This window comes from Amborella trichopoda, chromosome 2 (assembly GCF_054954075.1).
Source record: "Amborella trichopoda isolate Santa Cruz 75 chromosome 2, AtrichopodaSantaCruz75HAP2 v2.0, whole genome shotgun sequence".
Taxonomy (NCBI): domain Eukaryota; kingdom Viridiplantae; phylum Streptophyta; class Magnoliopsida; order Amborellales; family Amborellaceae; genus Amborella; species Amborella trichopoda.
This window is the reverse complement of record NC_142337.1, coordinates 6,439,008-6,455,593: the sequence shown is the minus strand read 5'-3', so window position 1 is coordinate 6,455,593 and position 16,586 is coordinate 6,439,008. Positions and strand designations below refer to the sequence as shown.

The following is a 16,586-nucleotide window of genomic DNA, read 5'->3' as shown; positions in this document are numbered from 1 at the left end:
CCATTTGAAGGTAGGTTCTAATTTGATTGTTTAGAGCCTAGGCTCTATACAAACCGCACCTGCAACATAATAACTTCATAGCCATGCTTCTAAAACATATTTCCGAAATTCCCTAAATACATTATATAATATTTGTGGTTTCTTTGAGACATTTTGTAAAGCCACACCTCAAAACTCTATAAATTTTGGATTCAAAAACCTTTATAATGGCCCGAAAAACCATTCTTGCTTTTGGTTATGAAATTTGAAACTCCAAAATGGTGTAGATTTGTTGGATATATATTATGACAAGAAGATAATGTGCTACAAGATACATTATTTGTAGGACTTGAAAGTTGTTTTTCTTCTACATTTATAATTGTTGAAGTTGAGATGATCAATTTGTGGGTCTCAAGCAGCAAAAGAAGCATTTTTTAGGGAAATTTAAGACGCAATTCTAAAAATATCTAGGATTTACATAAAAAGCAGTGACAATTATAATAATGTATATGCAAAGACTTCGATTTTTAAAAATAATGTATCTTATAATACATTTTCAGAATTTTCAAGTATATATACATTTTCAGAAGTTTCAAGTATAATTTCAAATAAATACTAAAAAAAAAAAACATAAGCCAAAAATGAGATATGTTTTCGTGTTCATAATCATGGGAGTGATTAAATACATGACTTTGTTAGTATGAACCAGTGATTTAAAAAAACGGATTGGTGAACCGGTCAAGCATCGCAAAAATTGATGTGGATAAGTGAATTGGTAATCTAGATTGTTGTTCTATCGTGCGAAAAAAAATAGTGAATTGGCGAAAAAGTAAAAACCAATCTAAATAGGTGAATAGTTGTTTGTAGTGTAGCACAATGATGCTTTTACAGTAACAAAATGTTGTTTTACTTTAGCAAGTCGCTGGTCCTCTTCTATTTCGTATATATTGATAGATTAAACACGGGGTGACCGATTTTTGAGTCGTTTTTTTTTTAAAAATCATATTTTTTATTTAAAAAATCATATTTTTTATTTAGTATGAATGCTATGAAGTATGCACACATCATACACACAGTCTCTCCCCTCTCTTTCTAGAAGGGTTTGGGTAGTACATGTAATTTTATAAAATTCGTAGGGCTTCATGGTCATTTCCTACCCCGACAAATCTTCTCGTTCAAATCGTGCCTCTCTCTTGAATTTTGAGCTATTATTGTATCAACTCCGTAATTTATTTTACATTGTTTAGTATAAAACTTCCTCTCTTTGTTTCTTAGAATCCCCATATTCATTAATAATTTTGCTTTTCCGATTAAAAACCCTTATTTTCCATGGCTTCTGGTCTGAAGATCGATAGGGCTCATCAGATGTACAGAGAAGGGCAGCATGAAGAAGCCCTTGGCCTTTACACGGAAGCCCTAGCCATGGCCAAGACCAAGGCTCAAAGGATCGCCCTTCATAGCAATCGTGCTGCATGTTACCTCAAATTACAGGAATTCAAAAAGGTATGAATATATCTTGTAAAGCATTTTATTTTCGAAATGAATTTACTAATTGTATGAATCATTTCCTAGAGGTTTGTTGGGTCTGATATAGCTTCTGGTTTTTGCATAACTTGATGGCTTGTTGGTCAATTTGAATATGGTTTTTTTCTTTTGTTTCTAATTTTTTATCCCTCTCCATCAGTTTTGATTAGATTTTCAATATTTGTTTGTTTTGGGATGATTTTGTCAAGCTCATAGGGTCTTATGATGATTAGATATTATTCTTGGTCCCTGTTATCATTTGTTGCATTATTCTCTTTTAATTGATCGATGGGATTATATGTGGGCTACAATTATTCTATAATTCTTTTAGGAAAGCCCTATTATTCAATATTTGGATGCAGCATCAATCTTCATGGATAATAATTCTTCATCATTCCTTCGGCATTCTGTTATAATTTTCAGCTTTTATGTTTCGATTTTTTTGAAATTTTTTTTCGGTCTTCTGAATGAAATCATGTCCACTATGCTATTGTGTCGAATGAACTAACAAGGGAATTCACCATGTGCAAATAGTTTCCTCAAATTACATATGGATGTGATCTGTCTGTGTCTAAAGAAGTAGAAGGTTTGGAACATATGAAGGACTGCCTGATTATAGGAGTGCATCCTTATAAAATTCCCTCCTAACTGAAATTGAGAACTGCATTTGGCAATGTTAAATGGAAAACAGATGGAAAATGGTCTATCAATGTCTGAAGAATAGTCAGAAACAGCATAGAAAAGAATTTGCATTCACGCACCCACAAAGAGACATGAGCACATGTTCTCTGGATTCCTAGAGTGCACCAAGTTAATTTGGGAGCAAAATGTTTGACGTGTCTGCCTGGATAAACTTTTTTCCACAATTACTTCTTTTTACAAGGTTTTTTCTGTGTAGGTTAGTTATATTTGAGGCTCATGAGGTAGCCCTAAACATCAAGGGGTCCAAGGTGTGAGGGAGTTGGTGTTCTATTGAAATAAATCCTTTCTTTTTTTTTTTTTTTTTTTCCTTTTATGATATTTTCATGTTCTGCCAAGCACAAAGAGCCATTATATATCAAAAGGGGGAGGAGGAGGAGGAGGAGGAGGAGGAGGAGGAGGAGGGGGAGGGGGGGGGGGGGGGGGGGAAGAAGAGAAAAAACTGTAAGTGAGAGCTTGAAATTGGGGACCAATAAACCAACAAAATCTGAGCAACAATGATTTTAAGCTAACCTTTGATGCTAGGTGGCTCAGAAACTCTAATTTACACCCTTCTTGAAGTTACAAAACTATACCAATCCAACACCCTTCGAATTCAATTAAAATCTTCAAAAAGGGAAAAAAAAATCTTTACAATCTCAATCCTATTTTTTGATGTGTTTAACACACAAAACAAGGGTTTTTGAGTGTTTGGCATGTAGGAATGCCCCAACCACCAACCCCTCCCCAGGAGAAAATGACCTAAATTTCCTTGCTTGAGGGCATTATTTGTCCCCGGGTCAATTTGAATCGGAGGTGGGTGCCTGAACCGCCAAGGTGCGTGCAGTAGGCTAGTCCCCTTTTCCCTTGGCAAGGCAGCTAGGCCTCTGGCTGTCGTGGGTGGATGCCAAGATGGCCAGGCACGCTCTTTTCAAAACACTAGCTATAAATACCGTCGCTGATGGAGCTAACGTGTATGAGTATTTCCCCCAAGCAAGAAAGATTTTTATCGGACATGGGTTTTTTGATTAGCTGCCTGACAAGCCAAATACAATTCTTCTGTTCTGACCACATGGCCTTCCCCTGTTTTCATATGGTAATTCTCCTTTTTTCATATAGTAATTACTTTCCCCGCCTTACGTCTTCATAGGCATTTTGGCTGCTTAGTCTCTACTCTGATGTCTCACTGGTTAGAAGAAGGAATATCAAAAGAAAAGTAGAAATTGCAATCACTCACCAAGAAAGAAAGATCAAACATACATTTCTGAGGAAGCTAATAGGAAAATGGATGCCTTTGGTGAATAGCTTAAAATTTTCACTTACACTTGGAGCAACGTCGTCAATGATGTTTAGATAGGCTGTCTATATTGGAATTCTGCAAAGAAGTTTAATCTATGGTATGGTCCACAAAAATCGTGAAAAAGACATCATGGTGATTAGATTATGAAGATGAGAAATGAGGAATGAGACCCACATCTGTCCAGATTACTTTTTGTGAAGGGTAAAATGATGCGAAGAATTAGTGATCCATACTGATTGAGAGTTGGAGAAACGTGTGATGTGTGAAGAAAGTGAACCAACAACCCAAAGCTCCTTTTCTCTGAGACCTGGTAATCTTTTGTTAGGAAAGTATACTATGTGGATGACAAGCTACAGAGACTGACGTTGTAGCATGGTAGATGTTTGATTATTTGACATGTCTCGTCCTATGATATTGGATATTGAGCCCTTTGTCCCCAATTATTTGGGGGTGTGTGTGGTTGAAGGTGGAATTCACACCTGGGGTTTGGAGCGGCAATTGTCAACACCCTAACCATCAAGCCCTGTGCCTATATCCCAATATAGAAAGTATTCATCAATTCCATCGTATGATGTTAGGCCATTTGGTTAGTTAAGTCTTATGGCTTGTATAAGGTGAACAAGACATTTTAGTGCCCATTCCCATTGGTGTTTATTTTTACACGACATGGGGCAATGGGTTGTTTGAGACCTGTAATTCCAAGAACACAATGCATCAGTGGAGCTTCATCTGTTTTGGACCTCTCATGCATTCACAGATTGTTGTTCCTGGAGTTGAGATCCTATACCAGTATGAGTGAGTTGGTTCAGTTAACCTGAATCTTATCAGATGAATGAAAAGAAGTCCTATCTGGAGGCATTTATTGAGGTACTAGGGGCATTCATGATTTGTCGTATTCCCATGATGGGCCAGTGCTTTCGTTTCTATCCAAATCTAGGACCATGTCTCTCTAATTCTGAGTTTTCTATTAGAGGTTGTGCCACCAAGCAGTACCTATTAAACGACTTGATGTGATTACTTTTTTATTGAGAATATAAAAGATTGTGTCCATCACCTCTTGCAGGACGTATAGAGATCAACATATAAATGAATAAAGCCTTCAGATCTTGTGATTGTTTAGTAGTTAGTACAGTGTAAATGTTTATTTTTTGTAGAAAAGGGAATATTTTGGAGTTTTCCTAAATGTTTTAAAACACCTAGGGCATTCGTATCTTTTGAGTTAAAAATACCTATTAAATGACTTGATGTGATTACTTTTTTATTGAGAATATAAAAGATTGTGTCCACCTCTTGCAGGATGTATAGCGATCAACATATAAATGAATAAAGCCTTCAGCTCTTGTGATTGTTTAGTAGTTAGTTCAGTGTAAATGTTTATTTTTTGTAGAAAAGGAAATATTTTGGAGTTTTCCTAAATGTTTTAAAATACCTAGGGCATCCTTATCTTTTGAGTTAAAAAGGTAAGCAAAAGTGTCTAAGTTTCTAAGGTATTAGCCACACCAGTCTTGTCCTCAGGGTGCCAAGAACCACATTCTAGCATCTCACGTGCCCAAGTTACTGAGCTTGTCAGTTATACTTTGAAACATGAAGATGATCCTCTAGTATTTCCTCTAGTATTTTGAATATTTAAGTTCACATAAGTGGAGGGTGATTCTATCCAGTTTTGCTCATTTTTTATAATTTTTTCTAGCATATACACGTGAATTCGCCCCATCCATTCTTATTCCAATTTGGCTATGCCATGGAAGATATTTTGTGGTGGCATGGTATTCAAAATTATACAAACTCCTACTTATGTATTTTGTATCTGCAGAAAAGGAAAATTCATTGAAATCTGAGCATTCCCTTTTTTTTCTTTTATTGTTGCCTGATTGTTTACCAAATTAAATGCTTTTCTTTGGAGTGCTGGCTGGAATTTCCAATTGAATCTTGTCTTATAGAGGCATCCAAAAGCGGTTTTCTCATCACCTTTCTATTTGATTGCATGATTAAACATTATTTGTGACAATTTTGTGACAAAGATATCGAAAAATTCTTTCTATTGTGTACCTTCAAGGCTTCAATTCTGCAAATGTTTTTACTTCCCTGGCCTGTAATGAACTTGACTTAGTTGCTTGTGGTGCATTATCTTGTTCAAATATATAAAGCGGAAGAAACTGCAGTCTCACAAGTTTACGCTGTCCCTCACAAGGTTACTCTGTTTCTGCCTACATAGCCTTTTGAGGGAGGGCTCAACGGTGCACTGGATGGTGCCTTTTTTGCTAGCGATCTTTAACTTTAGAACACTGATGTTATTTAGATCATGTTCTCTGGAAACTTTTCGGTGATTTGATTAATGTGTGTGTGTGTGTTGCTGTCACCTGTCACTGAAATAAAAAAATTTACATTAACTACCTTAGGCAGCAGAAGAATGCAGTGCTGTGCTTGAGCTGGACCACAAGCATACAGGAGCTCTGATGTTACGTGCACAAACATTGGTCACCCTCAAAGATTACCATTCTGCACTATTTGATGTTAACAGGCTCATAGAATTGAACCCATCTTCTGATGTATACTGGAACCTGCAAACCAGGCTGAAGACTCAACTGGTGAGCTTCTCTCTTGACCATACATTCATGCTCCCTCTCTCTCTCTCTCTCTCTCTCTCTCTCTCTCTCTCGCTGTCTCTCTCTCTCTCTCGCTGTCTCTCTCATACTGCAAATTCAGTTATTGTTCTCCTTACTAAATGGAGAGAGAGATATTGATAGCTTACCATATTTACTATCCAGTCCCTAGCTCCGATACCTGAATCTGAAGAGGAAGCCATGGCAGCTGAACCTGAAGAGGAAGAGATAGCCATTGAACCTGAAGAAGTAGAAGCAGCAGTGAGGGTTTCAGAAGATGAAGCTACAAAAGCCAAGTTCCATGGTAATGATTCTCAATCTTCTGCTAAAGGAAATGACAAAGACTCTCCTGACTTGCATCCCAGAGGATGGGAGTCTATCCCTAAACCAAAAGGGCATTCAGGATTGGATTACTCTAGATGGGACAGAGTAGAAGATGATTCGAGCGATGAGGAAGAAGAGGAGGATGAGCCCCAGCCTCAGTATCGGTTCAGGGTGAGAACTGTAGGTGTCAGACCAGTGAAGTGAACCCCTTTTATTTCAGTGGTTTGAGGAGGGAGAGGTCAAGGCACCAAGTTGGCCTTGTTGGAAAGATTTCAGCACTGTTGTTATTGCAAGACCCAGCATCATCATTTCATGGACTTATAATTTGCAAGGCAAATAGAGAACTTGATTGTCCATGGGGTTATAAGTTGGAGAGGCCATAATCATCATATTCATGGAGTCACATTATATTGATGGGAAAATGTAGAAGTCAATTAATCATGGGTGATAGCTGCATGACCCATCATCGTATTCATTAACCTCTTCATTTTCCAAGATGTATGAAGGCTATGATACTTCGACATGATGGGGCCTCTGCAAATGCTATTTAGAGGTATGCATGCAGTCGTCTTTGAGATCATGATAACACCCGAAACGGTAGTTCCATATATATGACATGATAACATCTGAAACCATCAACCATGGATCCATAGATATGATGGTGCCATAGCTAATGCATTATATGGCACTATTGGGTAAATTCGTAGGGCGAGTGGATATGACATTGGGCTTCTTGTCTGATGAAGATCATAGGATGGTGATTTGATGGCTTTTAGAGAAGATTTTGAAGGTGATTTAACATCAGAAGAATTTGTGGATCAGGAGGTTACATTACTGAAGTTGGATCACTACAAGCAATGGATTGTCTTCTATCCTAAGTCAATTCTGGTTGTACAGTAAGAAGGAAATTGTGCAGTTTAAGTATATCGACTTGTCGAGGAATTGGCTCTAAGGATCTGGGTCCTTATATTTATTGGGATCTTGAGGTTTAATTGATTCATGGTTTACTAAGTTATGGGATTTAATAGTCAAATAAGTTATTAGTTTTTACAGTAAGGTCTACAATAATTGAAACTGGTTATTGAGGCTGATTGGCAGCAATAAATCTCTATTGGATGCTTCATGCGTGCGGTTCATCTCTCTCTCTCTCTCTCTCTTGTATACAATGAGAATATTTGTTCTTTAGGACATTCTTTTTTTATATAAGGAGATCGCAATTATCATTGAACATTAGATTTAAGTTCGAGTGGTTGAGGATATAAGGGCACAAGTCCAAAATAAAATTTTCGATTGTTTTGAGATACTCATCATTATATTTAAGTTCGAGTGGTTGAGTGTAAGGATGCAAAGTCCAAAATAAAATTTCTCGATTGTTGTGACATATTTTTATCTGTTGAATTGGTTAAAAATAATTGACTTCTTTGTATAAAAAATAAATGGTCTCATAAAATAGAATCCCCAAAAAATATCCTAAGCTTACTCATTATTTTTTAAAGAAATTGTAAAAAAAATATGGGCAAAAGGGTTATAGAGAAATATATAAACTTCACTCTCCTATTTATTTCTCAGTAATATCGATCTACAATCTCCATTTGTGTGAGGGAGGGATTTGAGTTTCCAACACCATACATATGTTCCTTGTTTTCTTTGATGTTACGCAATGAGAGAAATTATATGTAGTACAAGAAAAAATATGGTAAAATATTTCATAGCTCATATGAATATGAAATAGTATATTCAGACCAACATCATTGACCACGTTAATCAAAGTTGATGGTTGATGAGTTATTGTCCACTTAGATAGCCGCTTCTTGGCATGAACAACCAATTACACCATGGATAATGAAATTTAGGCATGATTACTTAAATACATCCTTACCCACGTTAAGCAAGGTTGATGATTGATGAGTTATTGTCCACTTTCATAGCCACCGCTTTATGGCATGAACAACCAATTCCACCATGGATAATGAATTTTAGGTAAGATTACTTAAAAGGTGTGATTTGTATACTCTAAACAATCAAATTAGAACCTACCTTCAAATAGTGAAAAATGTGGTTTCAATACTAGAAATTTTTTTGATAACCTTAAAATATATTTTTATTTTTATTTATATAGTTTAAAGCTTCAAAAATAATGTAGATCAAGATTTATAAAAACTTGAAAATTGACGGTCCAAAAGTGCATTACAAAATACAGTATTCCCTTGAAATCCATTTTTTTCTCATGTCCATGCGTCTTGATGTCAAGATGATGAATTTGAGGATATTTGGGCATCAAAACAACCTCTTCTAGCGAAATTTTTAAGGTAGGCTCGAATTTGATTGTTTAGAGCCTCAGCTCTATATAAACTTTTCCATTAAGGGTGCGGTTTGTATAAAGCCGAGGCTCTAAATAATCAAATCAGAGCCCATCTTCAAATAGTGTCGAAGCTCTAAATAATCAAATTAGAGCCCATTTTCAAATAGTGTCGAGAAATATGGTTTCAATAATGGAAAGTGTAAACTCAAAAGTCTTGAAAATTGATGGTCCAAAAATACACTACAAGATGCACTATTTCCAAAACTTGAAATCTATTTTTTTTTTTTATGTCCATGCATCTTGATGAGGAGATGATGAATTTGATAATATTTTGGCATCGAAACAACCTCTTCTAGTGAAAGTTTTGAGGTAGGTTCTAATTTGATTGTTTAGAGCCGAGGGTCTATATTAACTTTTCCCTTACATAAATACTCTACATAGAATTTAGTATTTGGTCCCAAAAGAGAATATGAAATGAGCTCAAGTTTATTATTGTTAATTACTATTTTACAATAATTTATAGGATTGTACACAATGAGACTATTTATCTTTATTACAAAAAGATTACAATCACTTATACTCATTAGATGTCAAATTGGATAGCTTGGGTTGGTCGCGAAATCCGAGAATTTTCTTTTGAACTTTGAGTCTTAATGACAATCTTACAACCGCTCAATTTGAAATCCAAGAGACAAGAGTGATTGTGATCTACTTGTATATAAAGTAAATGGTATACTTTTACATAATTTATTTACGATGCACTCATACAAAATAGCATAAAGTTAAAAAATGGAAATCCTAAGGTGAAATGATTTTAAATTTAAAAGGGAATTAGAAAAGAGAATATTTTTCAAAAACATGCTTCTATAAATCAACCAACATAGAATACATAAGCTACAATAAATATAGTATATATATATGTGTCTCATGCAAACATAGAATAAACATCACCACATTGTCCAATAAATAGAAGCATTTTATTTTTGTACAAATGTTTATCTGAAGTTCAAACTTTCAATGATTTATTCATAGGGAGGAACAATCAAAACTACTAAGTCCCAGCTACCCAACTCAACTCTTGTTAACAGAGAAGGCAGTAATGTATTTCTCTCTCTAACCCTTAACCAAAGTAATTTAGAGAGAGAAGGTATCTAAGAAGCAGCAGTTGCAATGTTTGTTGCTGCTGCTTCAAGGCTTTTCTCATACTCCTCAATGGACCTAAAGAGCTCAGAGAAGTTTCCCTTTCCAAAACCTCCACATGCTGGTTTCTGGTAATCATTGCCTTGCTCATCCTTAAGCATGCAGCCCAACCTCTGGATTATCTCTATGAATATGGTGGGCCTGCAATAAACACAAGCAAGTTCAAACTAGAAGAATGCAAAATTTTACTGGTTCTAAATGAAAAATAGGACTAAATGGAAAGAGAATATTGTTTGAAGACATTTAGAATAGAACTACTAGTATGCATCTGCAGTGAACTTTAATCTCATAATGCTACTACAAATCAGTGAGTAAAAAATTGCAGGTCTGACTCGGGACTTGCTTGAGTTGAACCAGATCGGGACGCGGCTATTCCAGGCCGAAAAACCACATAATCATCGAGTCGACCGTTTTTTTGATATGTTATTTGGTTGTCTTTGTTAAGTCAGCACTTTTAAACACCGGTACAAATAAGCACATCTCACAATAAACTTCTATAAATTAGAATGATTAGTGTGCATACAGTGTGTTAATTTGACCTTTGAAATAAATATGCTCTAATGTGTACCTCTTTGGTGTGAATCATGTGTTCTGTTTTAGCAGAATATGCCCCAATTAAGTATTTCTTTGCTCATTGATTCATTTAAATAGTTATGAGCCATCAGCTTTAAGCTTTATAAAGTAAAAAGGAAAACAAAAGATACATTATTTTAAGGGATTGTGTACTATGAAATTATTAATTCTTGGTAGGTCATATCATCTTTAGTCATTGGATGTGATATTTGACAGATTGAAAATGTGATATTTAACATATTGAAGTACGTCACAATATTCAAAAAAAATTATTTTGAACATTGAGTCTAAGCATTGAATCATCCCCGACCATCCCATGTCACTAATAACATTCAATAATATATCCTTATAAATTTGTGGACTACAATATCTATTGTTCAACACATTGGTGGCCATAGGTTAGTATTACAATTCATGGTGAACCGCCCGGTTCTAGAGGAGAACCGCCGATTTCAATCCGGTTCTACCCGGTTCAGCCCGGTTCCCTCCCTGCACGTGTGCGACACGTGCAGCACGCACGCGCGACACGTGTTAGGTTACCCTAATATTTCTACACAAACATATTAATCTATATTACATATGTATTTATATACCAAAGTGGAATACCCATCTTTCGATGTGGGATAATTCCCAAACATCATTAAATGAAAAGGGAATTTAAATATATTCTCTTAATCATCAAGTTATAACCACATATGGTGCGGTGAAGTGGTGATTAAGACCTTTGTTTCTTCATGTGACGTCTCAAGGTCGAGTCCCCCCATGGGCGTTATTTTTTTGTGTGGTATATTTTTTATTGTATATATTGTATAAATATTTTTATAAATAATATAAAAAGCATAAATAAATGAAAAAATAAAAAATTTAATTTTTTGTATAACAGTTAATTTTTGTTGTATGTAGTGCTATAATTATTTTTTTAAATAATATGAAAGGCATTAACAAAATAAAATATAAAAAATTTATTCTATTTGAAATCTCCATCTTTCTACTAACAATTTCTTTCACTAAATTTATTATAGAAACCTAAAAAAATAAATTTTTGAAAAATTGAAGTGTTATTTCTAAAATTTGTACGTATTTTATTAATTTTTACATTGATAACCAAATATTTTATTTTATTTATTAATTTTTACATTATAAATAATATAATGTACTATTTTTCTTACAGTTGTCAATAATAAATTTTAAATTAGATAATATTATAAAATATTTTAAATTTGTTATTATTTGTCTAATAAAATAATTATAAAATGTAAACTAATAATTATAATATCAATATATAATATTATAATTAATTAGGTTTTAATAATTTTGGATTATAGTTAGTTAGGCTGTAATAATTTGGATTGTTTTAGCGAATTAGGGTTTTTCGTCAAAACGAGATTCTAATGGCCATTCTTTCATTGATTTGTCTACTCTTTATAATAGTCCATGTATAATTATATATTTTATCTATGATAATTCGATGATTTTTCTTTTATGTGATGCAAATTTAATGGTTAACATAAATTTATACAGGGAAAGAACATCTCAATATTCACAAATTGATGAAAAAAATGAAAGTTAATAATGTAGTACCTTCATTTCTTATTGAATTCCTAAAAAACAATATTTATAATGAATTTTAATAATTTTTTTGGATTTTTTTGAAGCTTTAATCTAACCGATTCAGCCCATTCCCGATCCGGATCATCGATCTGCCGATCCGAATCGATTCTTGAGATACCTGATCCAAGTCACCGATCCGCTTTTTAAACCATTGGCCTGACCTGAAAAACACTAGAATGGCAAACAAGGATAGGAGTGTTTTGTGTAGTTTGAAATTTCATTCCCCCAAATATTATATATATATACATGGAAAAATCTTAAAAGTGGGTGAAATTAAATAGTATTTCGTCCCACCACTGACATGCTCGATCTCAAATCGCTATGTATAATACAGGAGCCGTGGTGGTCGGCCATGTCTTTTTTGTGTGAAAAAATACCGCCACGGACATGTTATGTGTGTTGCAGTACCGTAATGGCATGCCATGAATAAAATCCGGCGGTGCCAACCCTACAGGCGAAAATACTATTCATTTTCCTATAGGCATTCCGTAGTCTGTTCCTCGGTATATATATATATATATATAGAGAGAGAGATCAGAGAGAGTTTTATCAAAGAGAGACTCAATCTTGAGATGAGACTTATCGGAGAGACAAAAACAGAGTTTTATCAAGGAGAGATCCGATCTTATCAGAGTGACAAATTCATTGCAAAGAAACTTCAAAGTTCAAACACACAAACAGTGTGACAAATTTAACAGAGAGAGAGAGAGAGGAACAGAATGGTAGAGGGTAGCTGTCAAAGTTGACATACACAATCACAGAGAGAGAAACATAAATAATATAACGAGACTTCAGACGTCATACACAAAGAGTGAGAAATTTATTAACACAATGATGATGAGAGCATTCAAATTCACACACACAGACAGAGATTTATAGGCATGGCAAATATACAGAGATAAAGAGGGATTTAGAGAGAGAAATTGTTTACCTATCTCCAAGAGGCTTAGTGAATATCTGGAGCAGGGTACCCTGCTCATCCCTATCAACCAACACCTCCAACTCCTCACACAATTTCATCTGCTCCTGTGTCAGCACGTCCCCCGCCCTCCCCGGCAAATTCTTGTAATAGGTCGGAGGAGGGCCCGGCATGAACTCCAAACCCCCCTCTTTCCCTCTCTTCCTCATCTCTCTCAATGTTTCAAAAATATTATCGCAAACCAGAGCCAAATGCTGAACCCCCGGCCCCTGATTGTACTCCAAATATGTCTGAATTTGCGATCTCCTCTTCGTTCCGTGCACTGGTTCATTCAGCGGCATCAGCACCGTCTCATTGTTGTTCGCCAAAACCATCGAATTCAGGCCGCTCTCCGCTGTCCCAACATCCTCTGCAGTAAATTCAGCATACTCGTGAAAACCAGTGAGATTTTTTATGTATTTCAGAGCCGGGGCTAATTCGGGGACGTTTCCGACCACATGGTCAAGCCTCAAGAGGCCACAAGTAGGTGCCAACACAGGAGAATTGGGGTTTTTTGCCGGAATAGCGGGCCCCACGGGCTCGTATCCTGGCAAGAACGCACCCGAAAAATCACTAGACGAGCTCACAAATCGCAAGACCACGTCGCCATAGAGCTTGATCTCGGCCACTGTCATTTTTCCAGCGGTCGTGGGGCTGGTGAGCTCGACAGGCGCATTTACTGGAATCGCCCCGCCTTCCAGGCTCTTCCGGAAGGCCTCAGAAGCATCAGGAACCAAAAGCCCGACAGCCCGGACTCCCAGCCCATGGTCCTCAACGAACTCGCGGGCCTCTGCAGGCTTGAAGTAAGGGAGTGGCATATTTCTGGACATATTCCCGGAGAAATTTACCAGATAGGGAGCCGTGAACGCAAAAATCAGGTCATGGGACCTCAGGACATAGGACGAATACACCGAATTCCCGGTCGAGAGGTCGGATTTCGCGTTCAATGGCATCAAGAGTGCGTTCTGGAAGCGGCCGGAAGTGTTGGTGGCATCAGAGCACCAGAATTCGATGTGGTGGAATTTGGTGGGGGGGATGCGGTCCGATTTAGGGTTTGATCGTACAAAGTTTTTGAATCCCACAAGCTTGAGACCACCATTGATGGTACCCATTTTTCGATGATGCTCTCTCTCTCTCTCTCTCTCTCTCTCTCTCTCTCTCTCTCTCTAATTCGTGCTTTTGAAGGTGATAAGTTGGGGTCAGGTTTTGGGGCTCTCTTTCTGCAACTTGTGCCTTTTTGAAGGAAAAAATGGAGGTTTTTAAACTTTAGAGGACAGAAGTGAAGATGTGGATTTTGGGGTTTCTTCTTTCTACAAGTTTCTTCCTTTGAGGAAGAAAAGACGGGGTCTTTTCGCTGTAGATGAGAGGAGAAAATGTGTTTCTTTCCTTTTAGATGAGAGAAATGCAGGTATGTGTTTTGGGGTTCCCTCTCTCCAATCCTCGGATTTTCAAAGGAAATAGTGGGATTTTTTCGGCCTTTTGACTGGAAGAAATAGACTTTCTAGAAGTTGGTATCTCTGCAACTTTTTTACTTTTCGGAGAAAACAATGGAGGTTTCACCCCTTTTGGTAAAGATCAATCCTCTCTCTCTGCAACTTTTTTTAAAAAGGGAAGCGCTTTAAGCTTTGATGGAGAAAGAAATGGAGATTGAGGTCACTGGTTATTGAAATTTCTGCATTTATTTAGCGCTTGTTGTGATAAAAAACGGAGGTCGTGGTCTTGCTTTTGCTCTCTCTCTCATTTGCGACTGAGTTGGAAACGTAAAAGCCCGTGGTTCTGCGTTTTGTCGGTTGCGATGATTTAGGGCTGCGATGGAAGATCCTTCGGTCACGAAATCGCCACGTTTCACGAGCTTACCAAATCACGAAAGGATTACTCGCTTAGATAATCCTAGATTTTTCATTTCTTTTTTTGGGACATGGATAATATCCTTTCAAACTTTCCAAAAATTCAATGCCAAACATTTTTCCCTTTTTTTTTTTTTTAGGCTTCTAGAAGAAAAACAAAATAAAACCTCACCTCAATAAGTAGGATTTGTATAGAGCTTAGGTTCTTAGTGCCTACCTTCAAATAGTTTTAAATCGAACACCTACTTCCATCCCTCTTTAGGATGGATGCGGTCTTCTTTTTAGACAACATATGTAGAAATACGGTGTCATTCTGACAACTCAAAGTTCAAAAAGAGAATTTTCGGACTTTGTGACTAAACCCAAGCCATCCAATTTGATATCAAATGAGCATGAGTAATTGTGACCTTCTTGTAATAAAGATAAATGATCTCATTGTATATAATCTAATAATTTATTATAAATTAATTATTAAAAATAATAAACTTAAGCCCATTTCATATTCTCTGGTGGGACCAAACACTAAATTTCTTGTGCATTATTTAAGTAATCTTACCTAAAATTCAGTATCTATGGTGGAATTGGTTGTTCATGCCAGAAAGCAGTTATCAAAGTAGACAATAACTCATCAACCAAACGTGTGGTTTTTATAAGGTTGCGACCTCAAACAATCCAATTAAGGTGTACTTCCAAATTTTATCATAACATCTAATTTTAGTGTAAAAAATTCTAAGGATTATTTAAAAATTTATTTTTATATCTAATTATAAAATTTTAAACTTCAAAATTGGTTAAAATCAAGTAGATCCATAAACATATGAAAATCTTGAAAATTGACGGTCTAGATAATGTGTTGCAAGATATACTATTTATATGACTTAAAATCTTTTCTTTTTCCATATTCATCGATCTCAATGTCGAGATGATCAATTAAAAGGCTTTTCAACATTAAAACAACATTTTCCAATGGATTTTTGAGGTGCATCTTTATATCTACATTTGAGTTGCAACCTTATATAAGCTTTTTCTTTTAAGTAATCTGACCTAAAATTCATTGTCCATGGTGGAATTGGTTGCTCATGCCAGAAAATGGCTATCAAAGTCGGCAATAACTTGTCAACCATCAACCTTGATTAACGGGGACAAGAATGTTGGTCAGAATACACTATTCTATATTCATATGAGCCATGAAATATTTTACCATATTTCTTCTTGCATTTACAAATAATTTCTCTCATTGCCTGTAAGAAAACAAGGAAAATATGCATGGTGTTGTGATTAACCTCGAGGTTTCGAAACTTCAAATGCCTCCCTCACACAAATGGAGACTGTAGATCAATATCACTGTGAAATAAATAGGATAGTGAATTTTATATATTTATCTATAACCATTTTCTCCCTTTTTTTTATAAAATATTTCTAAAAAAGAATAAGTCAGTTTAGGATATTTTTAGACCATGTCTCTCCCCACTCCATATTTTTAAGGGAGAATAAATAGGACAGTGTGATTTCAATTTCTCTTTTGACTCATCTTTCCTCAAATTTTTGAAAATCCTTCTCTAAAAGGATAAGTTTTAGGATAAGCAAATTGAATAAGTATTTCTCTATTTCTAGCTCCAACTAATTCCGGAACTCTCTCTCCCTCAAAAGTGCAAGGAAAGTAGGAGATTGATCTTTTTTTTCTTTC

The 16,586-nt window shown here is 35.8% G+C and overlaps 2 protein-coding genes across 2 annotated transcripts; one reads left to right on the top strand and one right to left on the bottom strand.

Moving 5' to 3' along the window:
- Window positions 1-1,133: 1,133 nt before the first annotated feature.
- Window positions 1,134-7,529, top strand: LOC18443155 (Tetratricopeptide repeat (TPR)-like superfamily protein). The gene is made up of 3 exons (XM_006853349.4): window positions 1,134-1,482; window positions 5,881-6,069; window positions 6,250-7,529. Exons 1-3 carry the CDS (start codon window positions 1,309-1,311, stop codon window positions 6,610-6,612), a joined length of 726 nt encoding a protein of 241 aa, XP_006853411.1. The 5' UTR covers window positions 1,134-1,308; the 3' UTR covers window positions 6,613-7,529.
- Window positions 7,530-9,665: 2,136 nt separating this feature from the next.
- Window positions 9,666-14,801, bottom strand: PDS1 (4-hydroxyphenylpyruvate dioxygenase). The gene is made up of 2 exons (XM_006853348.4): window positions 13,026-14,801; window positions 9,666-10,051 (listed from the first exon to the last, which is right to left on the bottom strand). The coding sequence occupies exons 1-2, from the start codon at window positions 14,162-14,164 to the stop codon at window positions 9,862-9,864; spliced, it is 1,329 nt and encodes a 442-aa protein (XP_006853410.3). The 5' UTR covers window positions 14,165-14,801; the 3' UTR covers window positions 9,666-9,861.
- Between the last annotated feature and the right edge of the window lie 1,785 nt (window positions 14,802-16,586).

Excerpts from the sequence above, each read along its gene's own strand:
- PDS1 (XM_006853348.4), bottom strand. The coding sequence starts at position 14,164 with ATGGGTACCATCAATGGTGGTCTCAAGCTTGTGGGATTCAAAAACTTT. Across the intron at positions 10,052-13,025 it reads ACTAAGCCTCTTGGAGATAG|GCCCACCATATTCATAGAGA; the intron begins GTAAACAATTTC and ends TGTTTATTGCAG.
- LOC18443155 (XM_006853349.4), top strand. The coding sequence starts at position 1,309 with ATGGCTTCTGGTCTGAAGATCGATAGGGCTCATCAGATGTACAGAGAA. Across the intron at positions 1,483-5,880 it reads AATTACAGGAATTCAAAAAG|GCAGCAGAAGAATGCAGTGC; the intron begins GTATGAATATAT and ends TAACTACCTTAG. Across the intron at positions 6,070-6,249 it reads CCAGGCTGAAGACTCAACTG|TCCCTAGCTCCGATACCTGA; the intron begins GTGAGCTTCTCT and ends TTTACTATCCAG.